Source organism: Neodothiora populina (genome assembly GCF_041146345.1).
Source record: "Neodothiora populina strain CPC 39397 chromosome Unknown canker_contig_3, whole genome shotgun sequence".
NCBI lineage: Eukaryota > Fungi > Ascomycota > Dothideomycetes > Dothideales > Dothioraceae > Neodothiora > Neodothiora populina.
The window spans coordinates 1,173,232-1,200,118 of record NW_027191417.1 but is presented as its reverse complement, the minus strand read 5'-3'; the positions used below and the strand labels follow the sequence as shown (position 1 = coordinate 1,200,118).

The 26,887-nt window shown below is 53.5% G+C and overlaps 10 protein-coding genes across 14 annotated transcripts; 7 read left to right on the top strand and 3 right to left on the bottom strand.

Annotated features, from left to right (window-relative positions):
• Positions 1-1,768: 1,768 nt before the first annotated feature.
• AAFC00_004807 (uncharacterized protein) lies at positions 1,769-3,695 on the top strand (the record flags this gene model as incomplete). 2 transcript variants are annotated; one of them, XM_069344503.1, is made up of 2 exons in its annotated part: positions 1,769-2,134; positions 2,187-3,695. In XM_069344503.1, 2 exons carry the CDS (start codon positions 1,769-1,771, stop codon positions 3,693-3,695), a joined length of 1,875 nt encoding a protein of 624 aa, XP_069196930.1. The 2 variants fall into 2 exon arrangements, with proteins under 2 accessions (XP_069196930.1, XP_069196929.1); XM_069344502.1 differs by having other exon boundaries at positions 2,093-2,134.
• A 765-nt stretch (positions 3,696-4,460) lies between these two features.
• AAFC00_004806 (uncharacterized protein) lies at positions 4,461-6,851 on the top strand (the record flags this gene model as incomplete). Its single annotated transcript, XM_069344500.1, has 2 exons — positions 4,461-4,490; positions 4,560-6,851. The coding sequence occupies 2 exons, from the start codon at positions 4,461-4,463 to the stop codon at positions 6,849-6,851; spliced, it is 2,322 nt and encodes a 773-aa protein (XP_069196928.1).
• An 813-nt stretch (positions 6,852-7,664) lies between these two features.
• AAFC00_004805 (uncharacterized protein) lies at positions 7,665-8,102 on the bottom strand (the record flags this gene model as incomplete). Its single annotated transcript, XM_069344499.1, has 2 exons — positions 7,665-7,978; positions 8,036-8,102. 2 exons carry the CDS (start codon positions 8,100-8,102, stop codon positions 7,665-7,667), a joined length of 381 nt encoding a protein of 126 aa, XP_069196927.1.
• A 525-nt stretch (positions 8,103-8,627) lies between these two features.
• On the top strand, positions 8,628-9,612 carry AAFC00_004804 (uncharacterized protein; the record flags this gene model as incomplete). 2 transcript variants are annotated; one of them, XM_069348199.1, is made up of 5 exons in its annotated part: positions 8,628-8,644; positions 8,833-8,845; positions 8,959-9,088; positions 9,221-9,481; positions 9,542-9,612. In XM_069348199.1, the coding sequence occupies 5 exons, from the start codon at positions 8,628-8,630 to the stop codon at positions 9,610-9,612; spliced, it is 492 nt and encodes a 163-aa protein (XP_069196926.1). The 2 variants fall into 2 exon arrangements, with proteins under 2 accessions (XP_069196926.1, XP_069196925.1); XM_069344498.1 differs by lacking the exons at positions 8,628-8,644; positions 8,833-8,845 and adding an exon at positions 8,647-8,655.
• Positions 9,613-10,781: 1,169 nt separating this feature from the next.
• On the top strand, positions 10,782-12,176 carry AAFC00_004803 (uncharacterized protein; the record flags this gene model as incomplete). Its single annotated transcript, XM_069344497.1, has 3 exons — positions 10,782-11,065; positions 11,253-11,902; positions 11,956-12,176. The coding sequence occupies 3 exons, from the start codon at positions 10,782-10,784 to the stop codon at positions 12,174-12,176; spliced, it is 1,155 nt and encodes a 384-aa protein (XP_069196924.1).
• Positions 12,177-13,257: 1,081 nt separating this feature from the next.
• AAFC00_004802 (uncharacterized protein) lies at positions 13,258-14,583 on the top strand (the record flags this gene model as incomplete). Its single annotated transcript, XM_069344496.1, has 1 exon — positions 13,258-14,583. The coding sequence occupies one exon, from the start codon at positions 13,258-13,260 to the stop codon at positions 14,581-14,583; it is 1,326 nt and encodes a 441-aa protein (XP_069196923.1).
• Positions 14,584-15,477: 894 nt separating this feature from the next.
• AAFC00_004801 (uncharacterized protein) lies at positions 15,478-17,177 on the top strand (the record flags this gene model as incomplete). Its single annotated transcript, XM_069344495.1, has 3 exons — positions 15,478-15,746; positions 15,804-15,941; positions 15,995-17,177. The coding sequence occupies 3 exons, from the start codon at positions 15,478-15,480 to the stop codon at positions 17,175-17,177; spliced, it is 1,590 nt and encodes a 529-aa protein (XP_069196922.1).
• A 303-nt stretch (positions 17,178-17,480) lies between these two features.
• On the bottom strand, positions 17,481-18,954 carry AAFC00_004800 (uncharacterized protein; the record flags this gene model as incomplete). The annotated part of the gene is made up of 2 exons (XM_069344494.1): positions 17,481-18,671; positions 18,778-18,954. 2 exons carry the CDS (start codon positions 18,952-18,954, stop codon positions 17,481-17,483), a joined length of 1,368 nt encoding a protein of 455 aa, XP_069196921.1.
• Positions 18,955-19,962: 1,008 nt separating this feature from the next.
• Positions 19,963-23,116, top strand: AAFC00_004799 (uncharacterized protein; the record flags this gene model as incomplete). Of its 2 annotated transcripts, XM_069344492.1 has the most annotated exons (4): positions 19,963-21,179; positions 21,243-21,952; positions 22,100-22,843; positions 23,019-23,116. In XM_069344492.1, 4 exons carry the CDS (start codon positions 19,963-19,965, stop codon positions 23,114-23,116), a joined length of 2,769 nt encoding a protein of 922 aa, XP_069196919.1. The 2 variants fall into 2 exon arrangements, with proteins under 2 accessions (XP_069196919.1, XP_069196920.1); XM_069344493.1 differs by having other exon boundaries at positions 21,243-22,843.
• An 892-nt stretch (positions 23,117-24,008) lies between these two features.
• On the bottom strand, positions 24,009-26,312 carry AAFC00_004798 (uncharacterized protein; the record flags this gene model as incomplete). 2 transcript variants are annotated; one of them, XM_069348198.1, is made up of 5 exons in its annotated part: positions 24,009-24,657; positions 24,714-24,879; positions 24,937-25,230; positions 25,313-25,900; positions 26,027-26,312. In XM_069348198.1, 5 exons carry the CDS (start codon positions 26,310-26,312, stop codon positions 24,009-24,011), a joined length of 1,983 nt encoding a protein of 660 aa, XP_069196918.1. The 2 variants fall into 2 exon arrangements, with proteins under 2 accessions (XP_069196918.1, XP_069196917.1); XM_069344491.1 differs by having other exon boundaries at positions 24,937-25,104.
• Between the last annotated feature and the right edge of the window lie 575 nt (positions 26,313-26,887).

Below are 26,887 nucleotides of genomic sequence, written 5' to 3'. Positions count from 1 at the left end.
CTTTCGTGCGGTGAGAAAGAGTATAGACCTTAGCGCGAATCAAAGATATTTTGTGCTTTGTCCTGGAACATGGAAATCAGGAGCCGCCACTCTTCAACGTGGTCCTTGTAATTGAAGGCATGTCGTCCCCAGAATCCTTGCGAATAGCTTTGATAAACAGACCACTTGCAAATCTTGGTACGGAGTTTTCAAGCGAGTCCCGGTAGCGGATCACTTTCCTTTGCGGCATTGCTTCGTCTAGTTTGAAGCAATCAGACCCGGAAACGCCTCAACTTCACGCAGCACCTTACCCAAGAAGGTCTTTCGCGCGAACCCTAGGTCACAAAGAATGTCTTGGTGTGCCTGTGCGGCGCAAGAATCATGGCGTTGCGCCATCTTTATCGCTGTTCGTGATAGAATGGTGCAAGCGAATTGAGAGCAGCGACTGGTCCGTGGGTGACTTGCCGATTTCTGATAGAGAGGGGGTACGAAGTTCTCCACATTGCGAGATTACAAGCGGAGCTCTGCGGCACCCTCCTTAAAGCTTCTATGATGGATACCGTCATTCGACACGAGGATGTGGGAAATCAGGCACCTTATGTGGTACTAGCAATAACTCTCAACCTTGGTGAGCAGGCAAGCCGAGATCGAGTTCCGGATTTCGATCAATGGATTGTTTACCTTATACAGAATGCTCTAAGGACAAGTGGTGCCTCGTCGACTCGCGATATCACTTGCAATTATACCTTCAGGACCGGCAGATGCATGCTGAACATGCACATGCAATCGCAAGGAGTCTTCTGCGTCTCAAATGCACTAGGCCAGATCTACCGCGTGGTATGTAGGGACAATTGCGTGACAATCGAGCAAGAGAAAGAGGGTCCGTGGTTGCTTTACAAGTCAAAATTAGGGTTCGCTTGAAGTAAATTGGCTCCAAATTTTAGGTTGTGACTGGCCGAGCCGATCAGCCAGTTCTCGTCGTTGGAACGTCTCCGAGGCCTGATACACTAAGATACCTTACTTCCAGTTCGACAAGGATAACAATAGCGTCAGGTGCAACGCTGACAGGGGTGTGGTTCCTTTACTTTTCAGCCACTACTAAGTGCACCATGCAAAACCTAACGTACTATAAAAAAAAATCCCAAATCGCATCGCTACTTGGCACGTCAAAAGGCTGTCACGCCGCAGCGCCAACACGAGTCAATGGACTGCCTGAAACAGGTTGCGACGATAACTACTGTAATGCAAAAGCTAGTGCAGGCAGAGCATACGCCACTCTGCGCACTCGACCACATACACCCCGCGCAAGGGCAGTGCTCATGATACTCATAGTAGATCAGTAGCTGTCGCAGGCCGACAATGCTTACCCTATTAGCTTCGGCCTTCGACCCTGATCGGTCTATGTTTACGGATGCTCGCCCGCTTGCGGTTCAGGTTGTATATGCCTGCATCTGCCCTCAGTGATTTTGGGTCTTTAGTTCTGATCCTCCTCGTCGTTCTTTGATCACTTCGCAGGGCGTATTCGTTCACCCAGCTTCGGCTGGTTTATTGATTGTGTCGATTATCATTCAGGGGAGAGAGTGTGTTTCTTACAACTACTGCTTCTACTACTAACTTCTTTCTTGTGTTATCACTCGTCACTCATTCTGCACGACTTCAGCTATTTCCACCGTCGTTCTTTTCTCCCGAGAATATTCAGTTCTAGCGGCAACAGTAGCATCATCACTCTCAATCTAACGTTATAGAAAGCCGTATTTGAAAACTTCGAAGGCATCATCTATATGGCTCTATGGATGGACATCGGAACGAAGACCGAGCTCGTACAGAGCCCGTACGGCCCCCTAGGCCTAGCCAATCTTTAGATATAGGACACCGCTCTCAGCCATGCCCACGCCTTTCGTCAGACCTGCCGTCACGGTTGAGAAAACGTATATCCAACAACAAACTCCGGAGCACGAGTCAGCTGCGAAATGAGATCTCTCCGGCACCAGCCCCAACGTTTCGCTACTCGGGAGCCGAGTCTACGTCCACTTCGACAAGGTCAGGGTCTTTCCGGAAAGTCGTGCGCAAGTTGTTTGGGAGAAGGACAAAGGAGAGCCATCAGGCTGTGGAAATGTCCAAACCCTCTCCTCCTCGACATGGCTATCATATGAGTGTACGTGCAATGCGAGTCTAAATTCAGGAAGCATTCACTGACTCCCTGAAAGGACCCTGGCCAATTCATGAAGACCAAGGCGCCGCCTGTGCAAGCAATCCATCGACCAGTCTCGCCATTGCCGCTTTCTCCTCCGGTCTTTTCTGCGCCAGACCTCATCGAGCCACGCTCGCGTCGATCTCCGTCATTGGGAGCAAGATCACCAGGAACTCTGCAATTCCCCAGGAGCGCGCAGCTCAAGCCGTTGGATCTGGGCAACCCATTCTACCACAGACCGAACAATGGGACTAGGAGAAGAGCCACACTGCCTACTTTGAATGTCACGCAGACCAATACTGCCACTATTGGAACAGCATTAGGATCACCACCAGACTCCGGAATGGGTGATATGGGCACTGGAACATACGCGGATGTCCCCGAGTCCGAGATCGGGCTGGCCATCACAAGCACACCTCTCGCTGAAAAACGTAGGTCACGCAGTGCCAATGACCTGAGCGAGGCCATACTACAACGTCCATCAACGCGGAACCGAAGCGAGGAGATAAAATTTTGGAGAGAAAGCTGTGCTGGGACTGTTCTGCTGAATCCAGACACACCAAGTCGTGCACCTGCAGACGCTGAGATTGCTGATGATTCTTTCGATGCTGATGACACAGTTGCGCATGGTGATGATGATGCGCATGCCGCTTCCGCAAAGTTTCTGGGCCATGCCGTGGCGGGACAACGGGCTGTTTCCGAGGGCAAGGCTTCTTCACCCATACTCGGGGCTTCGCGCCCGGTGACAGCAGGCGCAGATCGTTCCGAAGATCTCGAGCGTCGGGTTGCGAACTTGGAATCAAGCCTGTTCGAATTTCAATCTTCTCTTGAGCGACTGACTGCAGGAAGCCGCACCAACACACTGAGTCCGCCGTCTGATATACACCGCGCTCGCCGTCAACACACGCCGAGTGTCCTAATAGACACACTGCAAGATCCCTCTTGGCGACCAGCATCATTGCCAGGGTCGCCAGACCATGCAACATACGAAGATGGCATCAACATACCAGATCGAAGCTGGAACGACAGCAGCGCAAGCTACAATCTTTCTGGGAGTCCATACCCCCGTCCAAGGACGTCTTCCGGTACCGTTCGTCAGCTGTACGATGTGTTGGCCGAGGAGCGTGCTGCTCGTCAACTCCTGGAGGGTCAGTTACATGACCTCCAGCGCGAAGTGACGACGATGGCGACTCGGCTTGAGCGTGGTTCCTGGAACAGTTACTCTGCGCCCCCACTGGGATTCCCGTTGCATCATCGCCCTCGTACGCCTGACGAGAGCGTGCGCGGGGCGAGCAGCCACAGTGGCGCCTACGAACCTCGCATGATCAGTCGATTCAGTGGCAGTGACAGTATCGTGGAAAGCGAAATCTACGGCTTAAGCGACAGCAGGCAGAGTCAGCTGACCTCGCGACCAGTGGAAGAGGAAAGAGAAGAGGAAGAGATGCAGACTCCATATGAAACTTATCGAACACCCTTGGAGGAGCGAGGGCCTCTCAGCTACCGCTCAGACGAGGACATGTTCTGACTTCGGCCATTGCCTCCTGTATATTTTCTTTTCCTTCTTCTTTACTTCATCTGGTCTCGCCTTGACTTCCTTTCCTGGTTCGCTTTTTCTTACTTGCATTCTTTGTAATGTGTTTATATAACGATACATGGTACGAGAACCACGGCTGCCGAGCATAACTTATCACCATCACACAGATCATTCTTCGCGTCAGTTGTACATTAGCGCCGTCTACCTTGCCTTGTTCTTCTTCTGGATGACGATACCCAGATTCTTTTGTTTAGTATATAAAGCACACATTTAGCTAGACAGTCATACTAGATTTCCACCAAATATGCCGCCTCTCCGCCATTTGTACTTGTAGGTGCTTGTATTTGTTCTGACGCGGAGCGAAGATACAGAGTATTGGTACAAGTAAGGTAGTAGGGGAAGTTATGAGTAAGTCGGAGGTCGGGGTTTCAGGGATTAGACATGGAAGGCGGCAGAATGAAACGATTGGAAGGCGTCATGGCTTGGCTTCGGTCTTCCAATGGCGTGTGTGTTGTACGTAGAGTAATAATACCTTACTTGCATTACTGTGTCTGGAGTGATCGCTACATCCTTTACTATCTATCTCTCTCTCTCACACATTCATTGCGTCTCAGATTTTTCGTTACTGTGCAGGTAGTAGCATTTTGAGGGGGAAGTCATCCACGTCTGCGCTCTACCTTACCCAGGCAACACTCGACTGCGGTTCAGCCCTTCCTTCCTTGCGGCCGTGTCCGCTCTTTCTACATTCGTATCATCATGGCCACCCAGGCTCCAGCGATGCTGCAGGTGCGTTCACTCATCCATTCAATGTCTACTTTAGATAAAGACAAGACTCGCTGACACTTCTGTTCGCAGAGCATCGCCGCCACATCCACAAGGGGCCTCTGGCCAGGCATGTCTGCCGTCTTCAGCACATCGTGGCGACAGATGGCAGTCCCCCTCCAGCCTCTTCGCCGTCTCGCCGGTAGTCCTCTTGCTCGCAACAACTTCCACCAATCTCCGCGTCACCTCTCTACTACCATCAATCGCCGTCCGTTCATCAAAGCCATATCCTCTGCACGTCTCAGCAATGTCGGCCTCATGCATCACCGTAATATCTTCGGCTCAAGCTCGAACACTTCTCAGAGTCTTCTTGCGCACATGGAACAAACTGCCAACAACAATCCTCAATCTGCAACCGCCCAGAACGCCTTCTACTCCGCCCTGCTCCGCGCCAACATGCCTGAGATTCTGGTGGAGCGCTACAACACCAACCGCTTCGCCACCAGTCCTGCTTGTGAGCAGCTCTATCTCCGCGCGCTCGAGAGAGTAGGTGCGGCCGAGAGCGGCGCGGTTGGACAGGCTGCTGGCGGCAACAACGCTATCAATGGTGAGCAACTCCAGGCTATCGGTCAGGCCGTCGCTGCGCGCGGACAAGGAGGTAACATTTCAATCTCTCGTCAAGGATCTGGAGCCAAGAAGGAGCCTCTCTATGTCGTCGTTGACGAGTCTCTCGGAAACACCATCTTCAAATGGGTCAAGTTCCTGCTCGTCTTTGGTCTCGTCTGCTACATGTCACTCGTCGTCTTCACCCTCTTCATCGAGGCTACCGGTGTCATCAAAAAGGTCGGAGGCACCCAAAATGCCGAAGCAAAGCCGGAACTGCAAAAGACTCGCTTCAGTGATGTCCACGGATGCGATGAGGCCAAGGAAGAATTGCAAGAGCTGGTCGAATTCCTCAAGGCTCCCGAGAAGTTCTCTACACTAGGTGGCAAACTTCCCAAGGGTGTCCTTCTCGTTGGTCCTCCTGGTACTGGTAAAACTCTCTTGGCTCGCGCGGTCGCTGGCGAAGCCGGCGTTCCTTTCTTCTACATGTCGGGATCCGAATTCGATGAAGTCTATGTAGGTGTTGGCGCGAAACGTGTCCGCGACCTCTTCAGCGCTGCCCGTGGAAAGTCACCCGCCATCATCTTCATTGACGAATTGGATGCCATAGGAAGCAAGCGCCACGAACGTGACGCTGCCTACGCCAAGCAGACTCTGAATCAGCTCCTCACAGAATTGGACGGTTTTGATCAGGACACGGGCGTTGTCATCATCGGTGCTACCAACTTCCCTCAATCGCTTGACAAGGCCTTGACTCGCCCCGGTCGTTTTGATCGCAACGTCACTGTCGGCCTTCCCGACGTGCGCGGTCGTGTCTCTATCCTCAAGCATCATCTCAAGAACATCCGCGTGGATACCGAAGTCGACGCCACTGTACTCGCCCGTGGCACTCCCGGATTCTCTGGCGCCGAACTGGAGAACATTGTCAACCAAGCCGCCGTGCACGCCTCCAAGAACAAGGCCAAGAAAGTCACCATGGAAGATCTCACTTGGGCCAAGGACAAGGTCCTCATGGGAGCTGAACGCCGTAGTGCTGTCATCCAACAGAAAGACAAAGTCATGACTGCTTACCACGAAGGTGGTCATGCTCTTGTCGCCATGCTTACCAAGAACACAACCCCTCTATACAAGGCCACAATCATGCCCCGAGGTCACGCCCTAGGTCTAACGCAGATGCTTCCGGAACTCGATAAGGTGTCTGAGACCAAGAAAGAGATGATGGCTCAGATTGACGTTTGCATGGGTGGCAAGGTGGCTGAAGAGCTGATTTATGGACCCGACAACGTCACCACTGGAGCATCTTCCGACATCCAGAGCGCAACGAGGATAGCCTACATGATGGTCACGCAGGCCGGCATGAGTGACAAACTCGGCAACATTGACTTGTCCTCTGACTACGCCCGCCTTTCCTCCGAGACGAAACAAGAGATCGAAGGAGAGGTCAGGAGACTGGTCGAGGAAGGCAAGGAGCGTGCGATGAAGCTGCTCACGACCAACCGTGTTCAGCTCGAGCGCCTCGCCAATGCCCTCGTCGAGTTCGAAACCCTCGGCAAAGACGAGATGGAGGCTGTCGTGCGTGGCGAGAAGCTCCCAAACAAGCTCAAGGCCGCGACAGACGCCCCCATCAAAGTGCCGGATCTACCCCTCCCGCCTTCGGTCGGCCTACCGCCGCCGTTTGGCGGCAGCTCAGGTAGTCAAGGTGACGGCCCAGGCGGCGCGCCTCCGGGTCTCGGTGGTAGTGATGATTCCGGACCGAGACCCTATCCTGCAGGCTCGCCGTGAGAAAGCAAGACGTCAACACGTTAGATATGAATATACTTGGTGAAGATCGAGTGAGCAGGTGACTATTCAGTGGCTGCAACGATCTGATCTCACAGGCGATGGTATCACCAAATTACCGTCCCCAAGTGGACATTCACTAGCTGATGAGCCGGTGCCACTGACCTGGCTCGTCCCAGCTGAGCAGTTATGCGAACTCACAGGGGTCAATGGCATGAGGGAGGTAGGACGTGGTCGGGAGGAACCACAGCATAATAGCGTTTTCTCAGACAAGAAGGAAGACTTGTCGCACCCATTTTCCGCAGTGGAGGAATGAAAGGGAAGGGAAGGCGAGGGAGAGGTGTATTTTCCTCTTCAATGTACTTTATTTTTCTATTTCTCTTTTCTATAACTATCTTATGAGAGAAAAAGACTACGATAGCAGGCAAGCATGGAAAGACATGGCTCTGTTTTCTTCTTCATGCTCGTCCGTGGGTTATGCGCGAAAGGAGAGCACGATGAAATCAGGTTCTCTCATGATGACGATGATGATTTTTCTTTGGGTTGCGAAACGTGGATTGGTCTCTTTCATTCTGCGGTTTCATGTATGAACTATATCGGCTCCTCTGAGGATAGGGTTGTAGACTTCTTCTCATAGTCTCGAGAAACAGCTTCAAGATGGACCAAGTTTCCATCGCCAGCATTCTGAGAGCATCCAGAATCAAATCCTTAGCTCTCTTCCATCTTTTTCTTTTCTTTTCATATCCTCCAGTTTTCTCTCCCGCTTGGCTCTCGGCCTCGTATCTGGCCGGTCGACTAACAAATAGCAAAACGAGCTTAGATCATAAGACGCTCGACCTTGTCCTTGAGGGCGCGGATCTGGTTCATGAGATCGGAAGCCTCGTTGGTGGTGATGGAGCAAGCGATGACGGCGCGGGAAACACCGCAGGCGCGGCCGAGAGCCATCTTGGAGGGCACATAGACGTAAGGCACGTTCTTGTCCTCGCACAGCAGGGGCAAGTGCATGAGGATGGCCAGAGGAGCAGTGTCGGCGGCGAGGAGGATGACCTCGGCGACACCGCGGTTCAGCGTCTTGGTGGCCTCGTTGGCTCCCTTCTTCAGTTGGCGGTAGTGAGAGGCCTGTTGGACGACTGTTGTTCTCGTCAGTGCATGTTCTTTTCTTTTTCGGACTGCAAGGGGAAACTCACGGTCAAGGATCTCCTGGGAGAGGGCGGCGTCGGCGACGGGCCATGCAGCGTTTGCGTCTTGGGACATGGTTGTTGGAAAAAGTGGTTACGGTCTCAGGCTCGCCCGGGTATCGAAGTCTATGTGTTTTTGGGTGGGTTCCCTGCCTTCACGGACGTAGGAAGAGGAGATGGGGGCTGAGTTGCTAGGGAATGCGAGCAGTTGACTTTGTGAAGAGAGAAAGAAAAAAAGAATTGTAAAGCTTTGCGATCAGAGAATATTGTGAAGAGGCACACAGAACGGGCAAGTGACAAGTCTTGGCGGAGAGGACGACTTCGCCAAATCCTTCCTTCCATCTTTCTTGCTTCTTGCTCTTGCCTCTTGCCGATCACGTGACTTGCAAGCTTGGGGACGGGAAGACAACGTCGAGTGGCTATCGTCACCACAAGCAAAGCAAAGCAAAGCTACGCCAGTCTATCTCGCCGCCTCACCACATCCATCAACCATCTCCAACACCTCCTTCAGCCTCCTTCTTCCCATCTCCAAAGTCGTCTAGACAGGCATTCAATCGGTTTCGATTACACCAGACAATCTCACACACACACATCAGTTATCATGTCTTCGGATCTCTGGTATGTTGACCGTTCTTCCTCGACCTCCATCACTGTCCTCTTGCCGTATACAGCACCTGCTGCAGATGCTTGTCCATAATCAGCGACAGAGGCGTCGTCTCGTCCTGCTGGAGTATATGCGCATTGCATATTGCACAGTCCTCGGTGATATGCAAGAGTCTTTCAGCTGACCATGTCTCTTCGAACAGCCCCGTTTACGCCGTAAGTCTTCCGCGACGCCCCTCGACTCCGTCTGCAACATGTCTACTCGAGAAGCCTCCATATGCCTCGCTACAGTCTATATACTCGAACCACACGCTTACCATGAATCGCAGCCCTTCTTCGGTGCCATGGGCTGCACCTCCGCCATTGTCTTCACCTGCTTTGGCGCCGCCTACGGTACTGCCAAGGCCGGTGTTGGTATCTCGGCCATGGGTGTCCTTCGTCCTGATCTGATCGTCAAGAGTGAGTTCTAGTCGCGAGCTCGACGCGCTTTTCCACATCGTGTCAATCCACAGAGCGCTACTGCACGACATGGAAAAAGGATCTCCGGCTACGCATCTGTACACATGAAACAATTCTGATCGGTGACTCTAGACATCATTCCCGTCATTATGGCTGGTATCATTGCCATTTACGGTCTCGTCGTCTCTGTCCTCATCTCCAACAACCTCACACAACAGCTCTCTCTCTTCACCGGCTTCATTCAGCTCGGTGCTGGTCTGTCCGTCGGTCTTGCTGGTCTCGCCGCCGGTTTCGCTATTGGTATTGTCGGTGATGCTGGTGTCCGCGGTACTGCCCAACAGCCCAGACTCTTCGTCGGAATGATTCTTATCCTCATTTTCGCTGAAGTCTTGGGTAAGTCTCCATCCCGGTTTCACTCGCTTGATGCGGCATTATATATTGACATCTGCACAGGTCTCTACGGTCTCATTGTCGCCCTTCTCATGAACTCCAGAGGAGCCGACTCCACCTGCTCCTACAACTAAATGCGCTGATTGAACGTGCATGCGTGGCCTATACAGACAATCGCCACCACGCGCATGCTGCATGATGCGAACAAGTTGTACGAGAGAGTGAGAGGGTGAGAAAGCAAGCATTTGGGAAGAGGGAAAATTGGTCAAGAGGAGAAGAAAGATTGACAAAAGCAATCGAGTGCTCCACACTGCGCGGTGGAGTGCCGTTGACCGTCTTGCACGAGGCCAGCAAGATATATGTCTTTATCATGTACTTGTATCACTGCGTGTGTTTGGTGTAAGGAAGCGTTTTACGCTGGTGGAGGGAAGAGCGGCTCGCTTCGTATTTAGACCTTAATGAGCCAGTACATGTCCATAAACTCGCATTTCCGTCTCAGATTTCGTGATATGCTTCCTGTGTAGCTTACCTTACCACTATTGCGATCACGCCCGTCTCAGTACTTGACACAAACCTCAAATGAGTCCACATGCGGATGTGATACTAGCTGTACATACAGAGGAGTCATCGAAGCACTCCAGAGGGGAAGCAAGGTGATTTGAGAAGCGGAGTCCTCGGGAGTGGTATTAATGTAGTCACCCAAACCGGACAGGTACTGGACATATCTCGGAACATTCTCGATCCTCCTGACGTCTGTAGAGAGCAGTGACAACGACCTTGGCTTTCGCACTAGGCTACCCTATGTGGCGTAGGCAACGCTCGACAAGCCCTCCGATCCTTGTTCTCAGCAGTTTTACTTGTATAAGGCCATTGTGAGAGAGAGCTATAGCCAATCTCTGATGTCAGAGGACGCAAATTCCTACACCTTCGTGGCAGTAAAAGCGTTCCTCTGACCAGCATAAGGTAGTAGTGCGAGTTGGGCCTTCGGGCCTTGCGCTCTTGACCGCAGTTGTTGTCCTAATCCGGACTCTTTGCTACCTTACTCAGTCCGAAATATCTCCTATCCACCGAGTTTTGGTGAGCTTGGCGCAGCGTCAGACCAGAAACAGCCCCTCGTACCCCGCTGCCCGGCCAAATACCTTAGACATTACAAAGGTACCCAGATAATTCCGCTATCGTTGAATCGTTTTCGCTACGACCTTTTGTCTACTAAAGGTGACTCCTCCCCTAGCAGCTTGATCATATTCTCCTGTTCTATCTTCTCCTCCTCTTCATACAACCTCACAAACACCCGAACACAAACATGTCCACCGTCGGAAAGACCATCACCTGCAAGGCCGCCGTTGCCTGGGAAGCCGGCAAGGACCTCACCATCGAAGACATCGAGGTTGCACCCCCAAAGGCACACGAAGTCAGAATCCAGATCTACTACACCGGTGTCTGCCACACCGATGCATACACTCTGTCCGGCAAGGACCCCGAGGGTGCCTTCCCCATCGTTCTCGGTCACGAGGGTGCTGGTATCGTCGAGAGTGTCGGTGAGGGCGTCACGAACGTGAAGGTTGGTGACAACGTCGTTGCCCTATAGTGAGTTGTTTGCTTTTCTCTTCCACCCCTTCTTCGGCAATGTGCGGAACGTCCATCGTTCCAGAGCTGCCGATCTGTCCTTCGATCATGTGTTGCTGCTGTGCAGTTTACATACTGTCAGTCAGAATTGGAACTGTCGAAAGTGGGGGAACTCAATTGTAGGTCAATCTGCTAATACAATCTATAGCACCCCCGAGTGTGGTGAGTGCAAGTTCTGCAAGTCAGGCAAGACCAACCTCTGCGGTAAGATCCGCGCAACCCAAGGAAAGGGTGTCATGCCCGATGGCACTTCTCGCTTCAAGTGCAAGGGCAAGGACCTCCTCCACTTCATGGGTACCTCGACCTTCTCTCAGTACACTGTCGTCGCCGACATCTCCGTCGTCCAGATCACCGACAAGGCCCCCATGGACCGCACCTGCCTGCTCGGCTGTGGTATCACCACTGGCTACGGTGCCGCTGTCATCACCGCCGGCAAGGGTGGTGTTGAGAAGGGCAGCAACTGCGCCATCTTCGGTGCTGGCTGTGTCGGTCTCTCCGTCATTCAGGGTTGCGTCAAGAACGGTGCTGGCAAGATCATCGTCGTCGATGTCAACGACAGCAAGAAGGAGTGGTCTGAGAAGTTCGGTGCCACCGACTTTGTCAACCCCATGCACCTCAAGGATGGCCAGACCATCCAGGAGAAGCTTATCGAGATGACTGACGGAGGTTGCGACTACACATTCGACTGCACTGGTAACGTGCACGTCATGAGAAGCGCCCTCGAGGCCTGCCACAAGGGCTGGGGTGAGAGCATCATCATCGGTGTCGCTGCCGCTGGACAGGAGATTAGCACAAGACGTAAGTGTTCCCAGGACTACCTGATCTGACATCAGCTAAAATGATTACCACAGCATTCCAACTCGTCACTGGCCGTGTGTGGAAGGGATGTGCCTTCGGTGGTGTCAAGGGCCGCTCTCAGCTTCCTTCCCTCGTCGACGACTACATGAGCGGCCAGCTCAAGGTTGACGAGTTCATCACTCACAGACAACCCCTTTCCGCGATCACCCAAGCTTTCAACGACATGAAGGCAGGTGACTGCATCCGTTGCGTTGTCGACATGAAGGACGAGTAAGAAAAGCTCAATGACTAATCAAAATACCTCATGTGTTTGGAAACGACAACTCGGAGAAGGGAGTTGGCTTCTTAGCATCGAAACAAAAAGGACACTCATCGTAGTGTCCAATCATACCAGTTTGCAGTATATAATTGAAGCTATCACGTCTTGGAATGAACACTTTGGAATTTTTCGCCCACCCCCAATCCTGTTTTGCTGGATCCTGAATCTGACCTACGACATCTGAAGCTCCTTATTATCCTCAGACTCTCCTGGTAGCCTATAATTCCACCTACATGCATATATAGGCTCTGTGCAACAAAATCAGAGAGTGGTATTGGACGATGACATCAAGCTACTGTAAGTGCTTCGGGGATACCTAGCGTGAGTACTGTACTGTACCTCTCATTTAAGCAAATAATGGAGGGTTTGTAAGCGACAGCACTCTAAAAGCTAAGCCTCCTTGCTTTTCCCCAGAAAAGATTCATCGACAATTTCCGAAACAAGCTAGTCAACTTCCGAGTGAGCGCAACCTCAATAGAGAAAAAATAAAGGTGGGTAAAGGTAGATTCTCGAAGCAGCCAAACCAGCAGAACGCGCAGGTCGTTGCCGGCAGTGGGACAGTAATGACGTATCTGTCGGTGTGTATTCCCCTCGTCGTTGTCGGCGTTGGGTCACAGTTACCGTACTGCGACCTTGTGGCACTATACGTAAACGAACAACCGTGCTTCCTCATGCGTTTCCACATTTTCCTAAAGAGTCGTGTGCCGTCTGGTAGGCCCGCTCTATCAGTGTCTTTCTCATTCTTCCGCCGAGGTAAGATGTTCGTGTCGTTCGATGTCTGCAGTGAGGTTTGTAAGCTGGGGTCTGAGCGGTCAAAGCAGGCGCGCCACTCCACCCTATGCTGGCTGCTGCCCCGGTTGTGCGTTCGTGCTGTAAGTGTAGGGTATATAGTGCCATTGCCACATGATACAAGTGCCGGTAAGTTGCTAGGTCTTTTTGGTTCCTTATATCTTTGTCTACACTTTGTTTCACTTTCTCAATCGACTACTTCCTACCAATCCGCTTTTACCCTTCACATCCGCCAATACCATTCACAATGACTCGCTACGAATCCGAGAAAGTCGACGTCTCGCCATTGGGACAACCCCTCCACTTCGAGTTCTCAGGCCGCGATGCGCCGAACCGTTTCATCAAGGGTGCTATGACTGAGCGTCTCTCGTCCTGGGATCCCGAGAACTTGCCCGCACGTGGTGTCCCGTCCAAGGAGCTCGTCAACCTCTACAAGCGCTGGGGCGAGGGCCAGATTGGTGTGATCCTCTCCGGAAATGTCATGATCGAGTACGACCACCTCGAGGCTGCGGGAAACCCTATCATCCCTCGTGATGCCAAGTACGAGGGTGAGCGGTTCAAGGGATTCATGGACATGGCTACCGCAGCCAAGGCACATGGCATGCTCGCTGTTGCCCAGGTCTCCCACCCCGGTCGCCAGGTCGAGAGCAAGATCCAGCAGAACCCCATCTCTGCCTCTGATGTTCAGCTCGGGGCTGTGATGGGCATGACCTTCTCCAAGCCTCGCCCTGCCACGGAAGAAGACATCAAGAACATTATCGAGGGCTTCGCTCACGCCGCGGAGTACTTGGAGAAAGCTGGCTGGGACGGCATCGAGCTCCACGGCGCACACGGATACCTCCTCGCACAGTTTTTGTCGCCCACCACCAACAAACGTACCGACAAGTATGGTGGCTCAATCGAGAACCGTTGCCGCCTGGTCACTGAGATCTCGACTGAGATCCGCAAGCGTACCTCGCCGAACTTCATCGTCGGCATCAAGCTCAACAGCGTCGAGTTCCAGGACAAGGGTTTCACCCCTGAAGACGCCAAGACCTTCTGCCAGATCCTGGAGAAGCACAACTTCGACTTTGTCGAACTTTCCGGTGGCACCTACGAGAACATTGGTTTCGGCCACAAGCGCGAGAGCACCAAGAAGCGCGAAGGTTTCTTCTTGGAGTTCGCTGAACTCATCGCCCCTGCTCTGACCAAGACCAAGGTCTACGTCACCGGAGGCTTCAAGACCGCCGGCGCAATGATCAACGCTCTGAAGTCCACCGACGGCGTCGGTCTCGCCCGTCCTCTCTGTCAGGAGCCCAGCCTCTGCGCTGACATCCTCAGCGGTAAGGTCCTCGGCGCACAGGTCATCCTGTTCGACGACAATGACTTCGGCATGGGCACTGTTGTCGCCGGTGCACAGATGCGACAGATGGGCAAGGGTCAAGAGCCCATCGACCTCAGCGAGGAAAACAACGTGAAGCCTTTCCTCGCCGATGTGGGTATCTGGCAGAAGAAGTTGGGCGGAAGCAGCGCAGAGTATGGCTTTGCAGACCTCAGCTCGGCCGCCGCCGCGTACGGAGCTCCTGTCTTGTAAATGCATTCAGCATGATTGTCAGGGCTGGTTGATGTCGCGTTGCCATTAGTAGAGCATGGCTTCGCGTGAAGACATTTAGAAGCGTTTATATACACCGGTTGCTTTTAGATTTATAGATTCATGAATGAATGAAAGACACTTATAGACCATAATGTTTCACCCTTTTTACCTACGTGAGTTATACTTTTTTGTGTCCTTTCGGTTCAAAAGTCTGTGTTGGTGATTACAGGGCGACCCTGGCCTTGGGCGGGCAACGTGATCGTTGGGAATTGAGTCACATCCCATCACATGCTGTGCTTTACCCATCCCCTATAACCGACCTTCGGTTGACTCTGGCGCAGATATGACCAAGTTACCTGAACGCGTGATATCCGTGTGGTAAATGACTAGACGCAGTCTTACCGTCTACGCTATAGTGCTGTGTTTTCGGTTTAGTAATCTAGTAGCAATAGAGCACTTTATAAAACACCCATGAGACAGCAAGCACCTGTGCTCGTCACTCTTTATGTGTTATTCACTTGTTGAGATACATGATGAGAAAAAGATCAAATTGTCGGAGCACGCTGCACATACATAAATCTATGACGAGTATGGTTATAGTTTATAGTGCTTATATTACCTACCTTGCCTTACTTTGGGATCACTGTGTATACTGAGGTGACAAACGCCGCAAACAAAGCCGCCTTGACTTACATGTGACAGTGACGTTACACCACTGGACGTCCCCGCAGGCGTGCGTTTCCACCAACTCCACCCTATATTGCTTGATATCGCGCCGCATCGTCTTCGTAGGAACAATATATAGTTTTCGGCTATACACTGAAGTCTCTGACCATACTCGAAAAGCCAGCAGAGCATGCAAACGACATAACAGTATTAGTCCGGCATCTAACCATGGACGACGACTACTCGAACACCGGCTCCATCGCCAACCGCGGTGAGGCCATACCGGTCATACGCTTCCCCCGAGCAGACGACGAAGTTCCGGAAACGAGCAACACAACGACATCGTGGCCCTCGAGTGGTGAGGCTGGCGGCAGCAAGAAGCCCAGGAAGCGAGATGTCTGGCGACAGGAAGCCGAGAAGCTTCGTGGGAAATTACATGATGCGAATGCGCATTATAAAGCTTCTCATGCCAGTGTTCAGGAGAGGCTGGTGAACTCGTAATTTTGTTTCGGAAATATGTCTGAAGAAGTTTCATATGCTGATACATGGCAAAGATTACTGGAGCAGGTCTTTCCTAATGAGGTTGATGAAGACGGCCATCCCAAAAAGGATCGAAGGTCGAGACAATATGTCGATCGGCCTAACTTCAGCTTGCCGATGATGTCTAGTAATTTTCGACGTTTCAATGCAAGGTAGGTACTGCAAATGAGGATAGAGGTAGGTTCCTGGTCTAATTGAGCGGTAGAATCGGAATCGTTTTTGTGTTTCAGAATGAACTGATTCGCCTCTTTACTTGGGTGGTCCCATCACATACGCTCTCGTTTCTGGCCGTCTATACGCTGGTCTGTCTTCAGCCGAATCTTATTCCGATCGTGCCTCTGGCAGCGGTACTATTCTTCGTGATGGTGCCGTCTTTCCTAGCTCGACACCCTCCACCTCCTTCAGCCAAGCCCCCATCCTCCAATGCAGCTGCAGCGGAGCAATACGCCAATTATGGCTACTCGGGTCCAGCAGTCGCGCCGCCGCAACGGGTCAAGCCTGCGCCAGAAATGAGCAAAGACTTCTTTCGCAACATGCGTGACTTGCAGAACTGCATGGAAGACTTCTCGCGAGCCCACGATGCTGCCATTGCACTCGTTACGCCATTCACAGACTTCAGTGACGAACCCCTCTCCTCCACGGTCTTTCTGGCTGTCACGCTAGTATGCAGTGCCGCCTTCATCGCTTCGCATCTGATCCCGTGGCGAGCAGTAGCACTTGTGACTGGTTGGCTTGCCACAGGCGCGGGTCACCCAGAAGCGCAGGAGCTGCTGCTCAGCGCGTCTTCGCTCGAGCAATTCAAGCTCTGGCGAGAGCAGGCTTCTGCGCGCCTCAGAGAATGGACAATCAAAGACATTGTCCTGGATGAGCCACCGGAGATCCGCGAGGTGGAGATATTCGAGCTGCAGAAGCGACGAAACAGCTACCAGGGCCTCACCAGCTCGAAGAAGGATAACGAATGGGAACCCTGGCTGTTCACGACCAGTCCATATGACCCCATGTCGCCATCACGCATTGCCGGCGCCAGAGCAGTAGGCACACAGTTCTTCGAGGAAGTCCAGGCGCCGCCCGGATGGCGATGGCGTGACAAGAAGTGGATGTTAGATCTGTACAGCCGAGAATGGGTCGAAGAAAGATGTGTTACCGGCGTCGAAGTCGAGACCGAAGGCGAGCATTGGGTCTATGATATCACTTATCCTGATACGGCACCGGGCGCCTACGCCTTCGGGTCCCCCCTTAATTCTTCCTTCAAGAGTAGCAAGGGCAAGCATGCGACTTCAAAAAGCCTGGACGAAGGCGCAGGCGTGGGCAAAAGAGGCGATTGGAGACGACGGAGATGGGTCCGCCTTGTCGAAAGAAAAGTGGTCAAGGTCAGTCTTGACAGCTAAGGCGATATGTGTCTTCCGTATTTTCCACATGCGGAAATGTTTCTAAGAGCAAAATATCGAAGAGTGTTTAAGAACTAATGGTTACATGTTACAGCTGCCGCCAACAATCCCTATCCCCAGTCCTTTGCGGACAATCGACTCTGGCATCTTGGTACCCGGCGCTATGCATGCCGCAACGGTCTCCTAAACCACTATTTTCGGATTCTTGAATGGAGAGGTTCCGCATGAGACATCCTGGCAGCTTTTATATTCGTGGATGTTTGTCTGGTTTCATAACAACGAAAAACAGATCGACATGATCATCTAGATACCAAGCACCTCCCAGAGTCGCTTGAGACCCTCTTGAATAACCTCTGATTCTTGAGAGAAGATAAGTCTGAACCAGCCCGCCTCTTCAGCATTCATACTGCCTCCGTCATTGAGATATATCTTCTTCTGGCCCATTCTCCTGACGAGTTCTCTTTCCCTTGCCCATGCATCGCTGGGCTCGATTTCCTCATCTTTTTCGTTTCCAAGAGGCAAGAATGGTCGCAAGTCTACCCAGATGAAGAAACCCGCATTACTCCCTTTACTGTACGCGATACCTTTGCCATCGAGAACATCGCGAGCGAGCCGACTTCGCTCCGCCAATGTCTTTTGCGACTTCTGGATGAACGAATCAAGCCACTCTTCGTCTTCAAGCATCAGGTAGGCAAACGTCTGGTTGAGTGCGCCGGACCAGGCGAATTGGGTTATCGCACCGACTGCAGCCATCAGAGCTTCGCTGCGCGTGTATATGCAGCCGAGTCGAAGACCGCCACATGCAAAGTCCTTGCTGAAGCCGTAGAGCACATGGAGCAGATCTGTGGGGATGTATGGGGTGGTGTCGAAGGACAATACTGAGCAGAACGGCAACGGTGGTTGCGAACTGGTGTTGTTATCATCTGGTCCTGCTGTTGCTGTTTCGGCCGTAGATGACGAAGAGGGGGACGACGATGATGATGCAACATCGTAAACGGAAAGAGCGTAGATCTCATCGGATATCAGATGAATGTTGCGGCGCTGACAAAACCGCATCAAAGCGATTATCGTCTCCCTCGAATAACATTGGCCGAGGGGATTATGCGGGTTGCAGAGCAGCAAGGCTCGGACCTTGACGCCCTCGCTCTCAGCCTTTTCCAGAGCTTGCTCATACTTTTCTACACAAGCAGGAGAGAACTGGTCGACACCATGGAAAGGGGTGAAGATGCATTTCACTTCTGCTTTGGCACCAAAGTCGGTCGCAAAGGCCTGATATACCGGAGTAGGAAAAAGAATGCCTTCGCCCGGTTGGCAAAGGTTCCAGCCCAAGAGCTCACAAATGGAGGTGAGACCGTTCGCAAAGAGGATATCGTCCGGGACTATGGGGTTGACAGAGCGGAAGTACTTGGTCATGTGTCTCGCCATGGCGATGCGCAAGCGCTCACTACCCCAGGGCCCGCTGCCATAGGTGAAGGTCTGCGCCACGGTGGTCATCTGTGGGGAACAAAAACGAATTAAAAAAGTGGGTTTTTTTTTCCACAAAATCTTTTTTCTCTTCTGATAGGAGTTTCACGCGGCTTTGCGCTTTTCTTTTTCATACATGTTTGTTGGCAAAGCCCGAGATGTCGCTCGTCATGTTGTAGTTTTCTGCCGTGCCCATGTCTACCCAGCCGTCTGGGTTGCTGGATGGGTTGTAACGGTCGGCTAGGATCGGGCTCAGTATCGATCTCATGCTCGTTGCTGCCGTCGCTCGGCCGCGGTCTGACAGGGTGTCCATGGTGCGAGATGATGTGGATGAGGGCTACTCGACACAGTGAGTGACTGGCAGGCAGGCGTTTCTTTACTTTGTTTTCGAGGCGGACATTATATGCGACTGCCTTATATGGGAGCCTTGTTCCACACAAGAAATGGATGCCCAGCAGGCGGCAGAATGTATCTTGTTTCGAGATGCCTTCTGCCTTTATCTACTGTACAGTAGAGACAAAGAAATGTCTGACAGATAAGAAAAGCATGGCGGAGATAGTACGTGTTAATGCCGACGGCCATGACTGACTCGAGGGAAGATCAGTATTCACGTCTTCATGCAGCGGTCAGCTGTGAATAAAGCGTCCGTATGGGCCAAGGGACGGTTGTATTGTTCAGGGTCGGATTCATTGCTCCATAGAGGGAGTTACTGGATGCTTGCGAAGACGGCTGGCTGCCTCAGGAGACAATAGCAGAAAGTGTGCTGGGTCTGTACGTCATGAAGCATGATTTGCACATGAATCAGTGCTGACACCAAGGAAAGATCGGGCCGAGTAGTGGACGAGGACGAGTACCTTAGATTGAGGTGTGTGGGCGTGGAGGTGGAGCAGGCGGGCGTCTTTGTCTTTGTCTTTGTACAGAACAGTGCGGTACCTTACTTTGTACCCTAAGGTAGGTAAGGTATGGTACTACTATACGGTACTACTGTACTGTACCTTATGCAGCTGTTCTTTCCCTCTTTCTTTCATTCAGTCTGTTCCACAACCATTTACATTTACATTTGATCCACTTTATCACTCGCTTCCGAAACCTCCACCTTCTCCAAATGCCAGACTTCACCGTGAATATGACATAGCCACAAGCCATAAATCGTCCCCCTCTCCGATCGACCTTTTCTTCTCCTCGTCTTCGCCGGCAGCAGAACAACGGTCCCGGACAAGGACAAGCTCGGTGTCGCATCGCCGCCGCCGCCGCAGCAGCAGCAGCACTCTGTGTATCACCACCCTTTACGCTCCACCTACAGCAAGTAGACGAGATCAAAATGCCTCCCGCCGCGTCGGCACGCAAGGGCTCGACGGCAACAGACACCAACAGACGACAGTCTGGTCGCCAGCCTCGCACCAGCACCTCGCGACCCATCAACTACTATGCCCGTCCCTACGGCAGCCTCAGCGGTCCCGTCGACGAGCCCCAGGAACAAGATCCTCCGGGCTTCTTCCCCGCCATCACTTACTTCGCCGACGCAGTCAGCGCCCTGCCGAAAGAGGTCCAGCGACACGTCTCGCTGATGAAAGAGGTCGAGGCCAAAGTCTATGGACCCACCGAGGCCCTCAAGACTCTGTCGGCCAACATCCTGGCATTGCCTGCTCCGCCGCGAAGAAATGCAGACCCCTCGACTCAAGGCCTGCTGTCTTTCACCGCCTCCAACAGCGCCACCGCCAGTCTGAATGGATCCGTCATCAACGGCATCGCCCCGAACCCCGACCGCGTCTCTGATGTCCTCGACGCCGCCAATTCTCGCATCGACCAGCAGGCCGACCTCGCCAGGCGCTCGAACGTCCGGGATCTGCGCCATCTCATCGGCAACATGATTGTCAATCTCGACGAGAAGAACAACGTCATGGCCGAGGCCAACCGCGTCCTTTCGCAGCAGCTGTCGCGCATGGACAGCGTCATGCCGCACGTCGAGGCCGAGATCAGCGAAGAGGCCAGACTGGGCAGCCTGACACATTGGGCCTACGCCGAGAACAGAGTCAAGAAGCAGCCTGCCCCCGCACACGAACGCGCCAGGAGAGACGTCGCCGCCACATCCAATCTGGCTGCCGCTGCCGCTGCCGTTCACGACAACGACATTGCCGCCGCGAGAGGCCAGGCCACGCGCGAAAGCAAGAAGAGCAAGCACCACCACCACCACCACCACCACAACAACAACAACAACAACAACAACAACAACAACCACCACCACCACGCCGAGTCCGACTTTGACGACAAGCCCGTCCAGAAGAGAGCAGCCCCCGCAAAGGCTCGCAAGGAAGCGGCAGACGGCAAAGTCGCCGGGTTGGGAATCACAGAAGGCGCGCCCGCCAAGAGAAGAAAGGTCGACAAGGTGGCCACTCCGGCAATGGAACGGTCTGCCAGCGCTCTGAAGAATGGAAGAGGAGGAAACACAACGCCAAGATCCACCCCTCAGGCCGAACCCGCCGCCAAACAGAAGAAGAAGCCAGGTCCCGCGCCGGGCTTTGTGCCCGTCAAGAAGCGGTATGTTCCAGCGACACTGACGAGAATCAGACAATCCTCCGCTGACACCTTTCTGCCTCACAGCAACCAAGCAGCTGCCGCCCTCAACTCCGGCGACAATTCACCAGTCGTGGCTTCTTCTCCATTGCTGAACAACGTGCAGGCTGAGCTGGCCAGCGCACAACGACCGGCGTCTTCGCGCAACCGTCAGAACTCGTCGACTTCGAACCTGCAGTACTCACTGCTGGCGGGCGGGCACGGCGCAGAGGAAGAGCGCGAGCGCAGCAGCCAACCCACTTCTGCGCCCAAGAGTCGCACCACTAACAGCGCCAGTGGAGCCAGTGGCACCAATGGTGCAATCAACATCAACAACAACAACAATAACAACAACCATGACATTCAGCGCTCTACTGAGCAAGCTAATACTGCACTAGCGGCAAGTGAGGACAAGATGGACATTGATCGCGAACAAGAGCTGGAAAACAACAAGTCGGCAGATCGCAAACAGGGCCTCAAGCAAGAAGAGATGGCCACATCCGACGCACAGCAGCAGCAGCAGCAGCGACAGAAGCAAGACCAAGAAGCGCAAGCACAAGCACAAGCACAAACACAAGCACAAGAACAATCGCACTCTCGACCACCAGAGCAACCCACACGCGCACGCGCACCCAAGACGTCGACACCTCTGGCTCATGCCGCAGCGCCAGACAGTCCTGTGCCCGGCAGCGCCACCATGGTCCGCACGCGCTCAAACCGCGGCACCAATTCGCGCACCGATGTTGCCGACAAGAATGGTACAGCCTCCACCCGACCCTCCCAATCCCAAACTCCCGAAGCCTCGAGTGCTGTTGGCGGCGACTCGCAAAAGAAGAAAACACATCATCGAAAAAGTTCTGGCGCGCATATTCTCAAGCAGATCGCTAGTTTTAACCGCTCGCCAGATATGGACCGCCACCGCTCCGTGCCCGGCCAGCCCACGTCCGACGCGGACTCGGACGACGAAGAGCGCAACCAAGTGCGCGAGGGCGTCACCCGTGGCGCCACTGGCAGCGCTTCCACGAGTGGGAGTGTCAGTGGGGGAGGGGGAGGTGCTGGTCATCACGGTGCGAGGAGCAGCAGCAGGAGGTCTGCTCCGCGCACCGTCGCGTCCGTCTCCGCCGCCGCCGCCGCCGCCGCCGCCGCTGTCATTGCCGGCAACGCATCGATGGGTGGTCGATCGAGCCGCGCTTCGCGTCAACGGGGTCGCGACACCGAACCCCCTCGTTCCGCCCCGCATTCGCGCTCCCGCAACATCACTCCCGAAGCCCAGCAGATTCCGCCGCTCGAAGCCGACCACGACGACCAAGAGGAGGACGGAGACGAACGAGTCGGCGGTCGAGGCTCCGAGCGCGCCGCCGCCATTGCCGTCGACGATCATCGTCACAACCAGCAGCAGCAGCAGCAGCAGGACGTGGCGGCGACGGTGGCGGATACGAGACGACATCGAAAGCAGCAAGAGCCGGTCAGTCAGCAGGTGGACGACGAAGAAGAAGAGGAAGAGGAAGAGGACGACCCCAACGAGCCTCGGTACTGCTATTGCGGCAGGGGAAGTTGGGGCGAGATGATTGCCTGCGATAACCCCAATTGCACGATGGAATGGTTCCATTTGACCTGCACCGGTCTGAGGAGTGTGCCGGCGGACAATGGTGAGTTTTTGTTCTGCGCTTCTGTCTCTATTTACATTTCCCCGCTATCCGTCAACCGTATCCTGCGAGTCTTGCCTCATATGACATCTTCCTCCGCCATCAACCACCTACGGCTTTCCTCGACCACTTTATGTCTACTCAAGTGCACGGATCGATATACTGACCTTGACCACAGTGAAATGGTTCTGCGACATGTGCAAAAGCTCAATGGGCCACAACGGACGAGGCAAGAAGGGCAGACCGGGGTCCAGACACGCTGCATCGGGCCACTGATTTGTCTTTCTTTTTTCTTTCTTTTTTCTCTCTCGACGAAAAACACAACATGAACAGAACAAGAGAGACGGTGGAGCCTGGAGAAGAGAGCGAGACGAAGCGAGAGTCGAGAAGACAGAAGTGAAGAAAGAAGAGATGACTAGAAACCCCCTTATCTCTTCCACAGCGCCAGTCTGACGTTCGAATGCATATCATGTAGACAATAACGAATGAACCCGAGCAAACCCCAACAATTCCACTCTCGGTGGTCAGCTACCTACCTACCTACCTACCTACCTGACCCAGCCCATCAGCTGTGAATTCACGCCGGAGATGGCCAAAAAGAAATCTTCCACCCCTGCCGACGACTTGTTCATTTTTGCCTGTGCCTTTTTTTTTCCCTATTGCTCTGTGCCTTGTCGTGCGATTGCGGGGGTTACACAAGTAGAGGTATTGTCCGTGAACGGAGTGGATGGATGGATGGATGCAAGGCTAGAATTGGAAGGACACGCAACCCAACTCAAATAAATAGAGGAAACAAGAACGAAAGAGCGAACGAAAGCACGAAGCGATGAATCCGCAACAGAAAGACGGAGGACCGATGAACGGCGTTGGAAACCGATGGCTAAATGGATGGTTGGAAACGAATGGGGTATCTGAATCAATCAGAAAACATCCTCTTCCGGCCCCCTCTCTCTTACGTGGCTAAAGGCGTGGTGTGGATGGTGTGCAGACACGGCGCTACCAGGAACCAAGTGACAGAACTAATCCAAGCTAGGGTAGACAACCGATTCTCTCATTCTGTCCCTTCCTACTCGTGCATGAATGACTGTGCCTGAACCGCGCCAGTTCGTTCCTATACTCTATCCCAATACAATGCAATACAATACAATACAATAGCGCAAAAACCCTTTCATGCTGCTTTGCTACCATTGCCTCTCCCTCCCTTTCTCTCCTGTTGCCGAGAAGAATGCTGCTGCTGCTGCTGCTGCTGCTGCTGCTGCTGTTGTTGTTGTTGTTGTTGTTGTCGATTATGATGCAGAACCCTGCCGAGGCTCCTGAGCGCGTCCAGAGCATCGACCGGTGCCGAACTCGCCGTTCCAGTCGCAGACGCACTCTTCTCCCTGAGAAGCTTTGCTTTCTCTTCGAGTCTGTGCGCGCCAGAGGCCAGGATCTTGTCCGCCGCGAGATCGGCTGTCTGGCGGTATTGCTCCATTCTGTGCGCGCTGTCTGCGAATTGGTCGATTTTGAATTCTAGGTTCTTTGTCAGGGCGCTGACGCGTCGTCGAGGTGATGATTTGGAGCCAATTGTTGTTGCTGTTGACGTTGTTGTTGTTGCCGGGTTGGTGTCTTCGCCAGACTCGAGTTTTGTCATCTCGTGGCTATGTGAGTCTGTAGATAGTCTCGACAGAAGAGTGTTCAGAATGTCGGTCTGCGATGGGTCCAAAAGCGAAGTATCTATGCTTGCGGCATCCAGTGTCATCGGAGTCTCTAGCTCTGTGGTACTGGGTCCTGCCGTCGAAGCGATCAGATCGTCCCAGCTTCGCTTCTCTTCTTGCAGTCTGCCAACTCTGGTCAGCACGTCGCATCATGACAACAAACAAACAAACCGACATACCGAGCTAGTTCACCCTCGAGTTGCTGCAGCTTCTCCGCGTTCTGAACGTTCCTCGGGTTGGGTTTCTTCACCAGCACTGCTGGCGCGTCATCTTCCCGGTCGAACCACGAACTCAACTCGTGTTTACTGCCGAATTCGTTCAACAGCTCTACTTGAATCACTCGAGCTAGCAGATCGTGTCAGCTTGAGAACCATAAAGAGCAAACTTTCTGGAGACTCGTACCCGCGTGCATGGCCGCACTCTCGGCAGCATCCAGTTGGCCACCAGGCTTCTCCGGTAGTGCTCTGCTGCCACACCACACCAGCAATTGCCGCATGCGCTTGATTTCGATCAGATCCTGGGAGATGTGTTTATAGAGCTCTTTTGTTTCCACCTCGGAGTGTGGTACTGCTGTTTCAAAGGAAAAGTCCCCGTCAGTCAAAGTTCTTTGCGCTTCTGATTTGTTGTCATCTTTTCTCGTAGGCAAATCGCCACCGCCTTGGTACTCGGGCACGGCTTCGACGTCGCGGTCGGAGCCTAGACACGCGCGAGTCCTTGATTAGGGAGGCTGAAGAAGCAGAGACGAAAAAAGGCACGAAGAACAGAATGGGATACGCACCATGTGAGGTCCCCGCGTCTATCAGAGAAGATGCACGCCTGCCGCGCATGCCCGAGGAAGATCGCCTCGAATTGTCGGCCGTGGTCTTTCTCATTTCCTTGTTCCGTCGGATTATCGGAGTGTCGGCGAACGGAAGAGGGATTTTCGTGAGTCGTCGCTTCTTGTCGACATGTAAGCCCTGCTCGTCCTGACCAGGCTGGAGCTGCGGGCTGTCGTCATTTTGGTCATGTTGTTGTTGCGCAGGTGAGTCGTGTGCGTGTCTGGGAGTAGTCACCGCGGGTTGCGGTTCCGGTATGGCAGCCTCATGCGCGGGCTGCCGAGTGTCGCTAGACAAACGTTTCGAGCGTCTCCGTGGCGCGTCTTTTTGCACTTTGGACTGGTCCGGTGACACGGGTAAAGTCTTTCTCGGTTTGCGTTTCGACTGTGGTTTCGCGGCAGGTGCTGGCTCGACGCGTGCAGGTTCGGATGGCGCTTCAGGCTCGGGTGCAGCAGGCTTGGGCGCTGGTTCTGGAGGCTGCGGTGGCCGTCCCTTCAGTCTCTTGGATCGCGTGCGGGAGAATGCAAAGCCGTCCTCGTCTTCGTCGTATGCTGTTTTTGGACGTGTCAGCTCGGTCGCGCGTCCTATTCACCCCCCCCCCCTCGATGATCCTTTGCTCTCGTTCGTTCCGCCTCGACGCGTCTCTCTCGTCCCGCGACCCTCCCCGAACCACTCACATTTCTTTGCAGCTCTTGTCTTGACCGTGGCCGTGGAGGTATTCGATCGCGTGGCGGCGGTCCTGCTCGTATTCGCAGTGTTGTTGTTGTTGTTGTTTGCTGACGCGGTGCGGGCGGCGGTAGAGGTAGCAGTGGCAGCGTCCGGCTTGGTCCTCTTGCTGGGCGGGGCATTGTCTTCGGGATCGAAAGCTAGGCGGGTGCTCTTTCGCTTGGTGCCGTTGGTTTGTGCTCCGCTCATGCTCAGTGGATGTAAAGGTGGCCGGGCGATGATGGCGGTGAAGGACATGGGAAGAATGGGTCAAGCAAGCACCTGCACCTTCCTCGGCTGATGGGGTTGGAAGCCGGTGGCTGCGCGTCCCGTGTGGGGGTGTGGATGTTTGATCTAACGCTTCGGGTGGCTCAGATGATCTGTTGCTGTTGCATAGTCCTGTAGGAAAGCCGGGTTCCGCGATGGTGATGATGCGCGCGTGGTTGTCGTTGTATAGAGGCTTACGGGCCTTGTTGTTGTCGTTGTTGTTGCAAGCGAGACTTGCACTGCGCTACGCGGGGGAACGGGAACGGGAACGGGAACTTCATCATCTCGAGGTAAACATTGAGTCCAAGGGTATTCTTGACATAATCTTGGCATACGCTTGGCTTGTTCCAGCACCCGATGTCACGTGCGATGATAGAAGTGGAACACAGCTACAATAGACAACTCGTGTGAGGAAAGCATGAGTGAGTGCCAGTTGATGGTCTGACTCGGCGGATAGAGGGTATTACCCATGATAAAAGTATCCCCAAACAAAGCTGGTCGTGTCTCGTGCACCCATGTACATCACCTGCTCGGCCCGAGACTCACATCACCCGGTGCCTCGATGC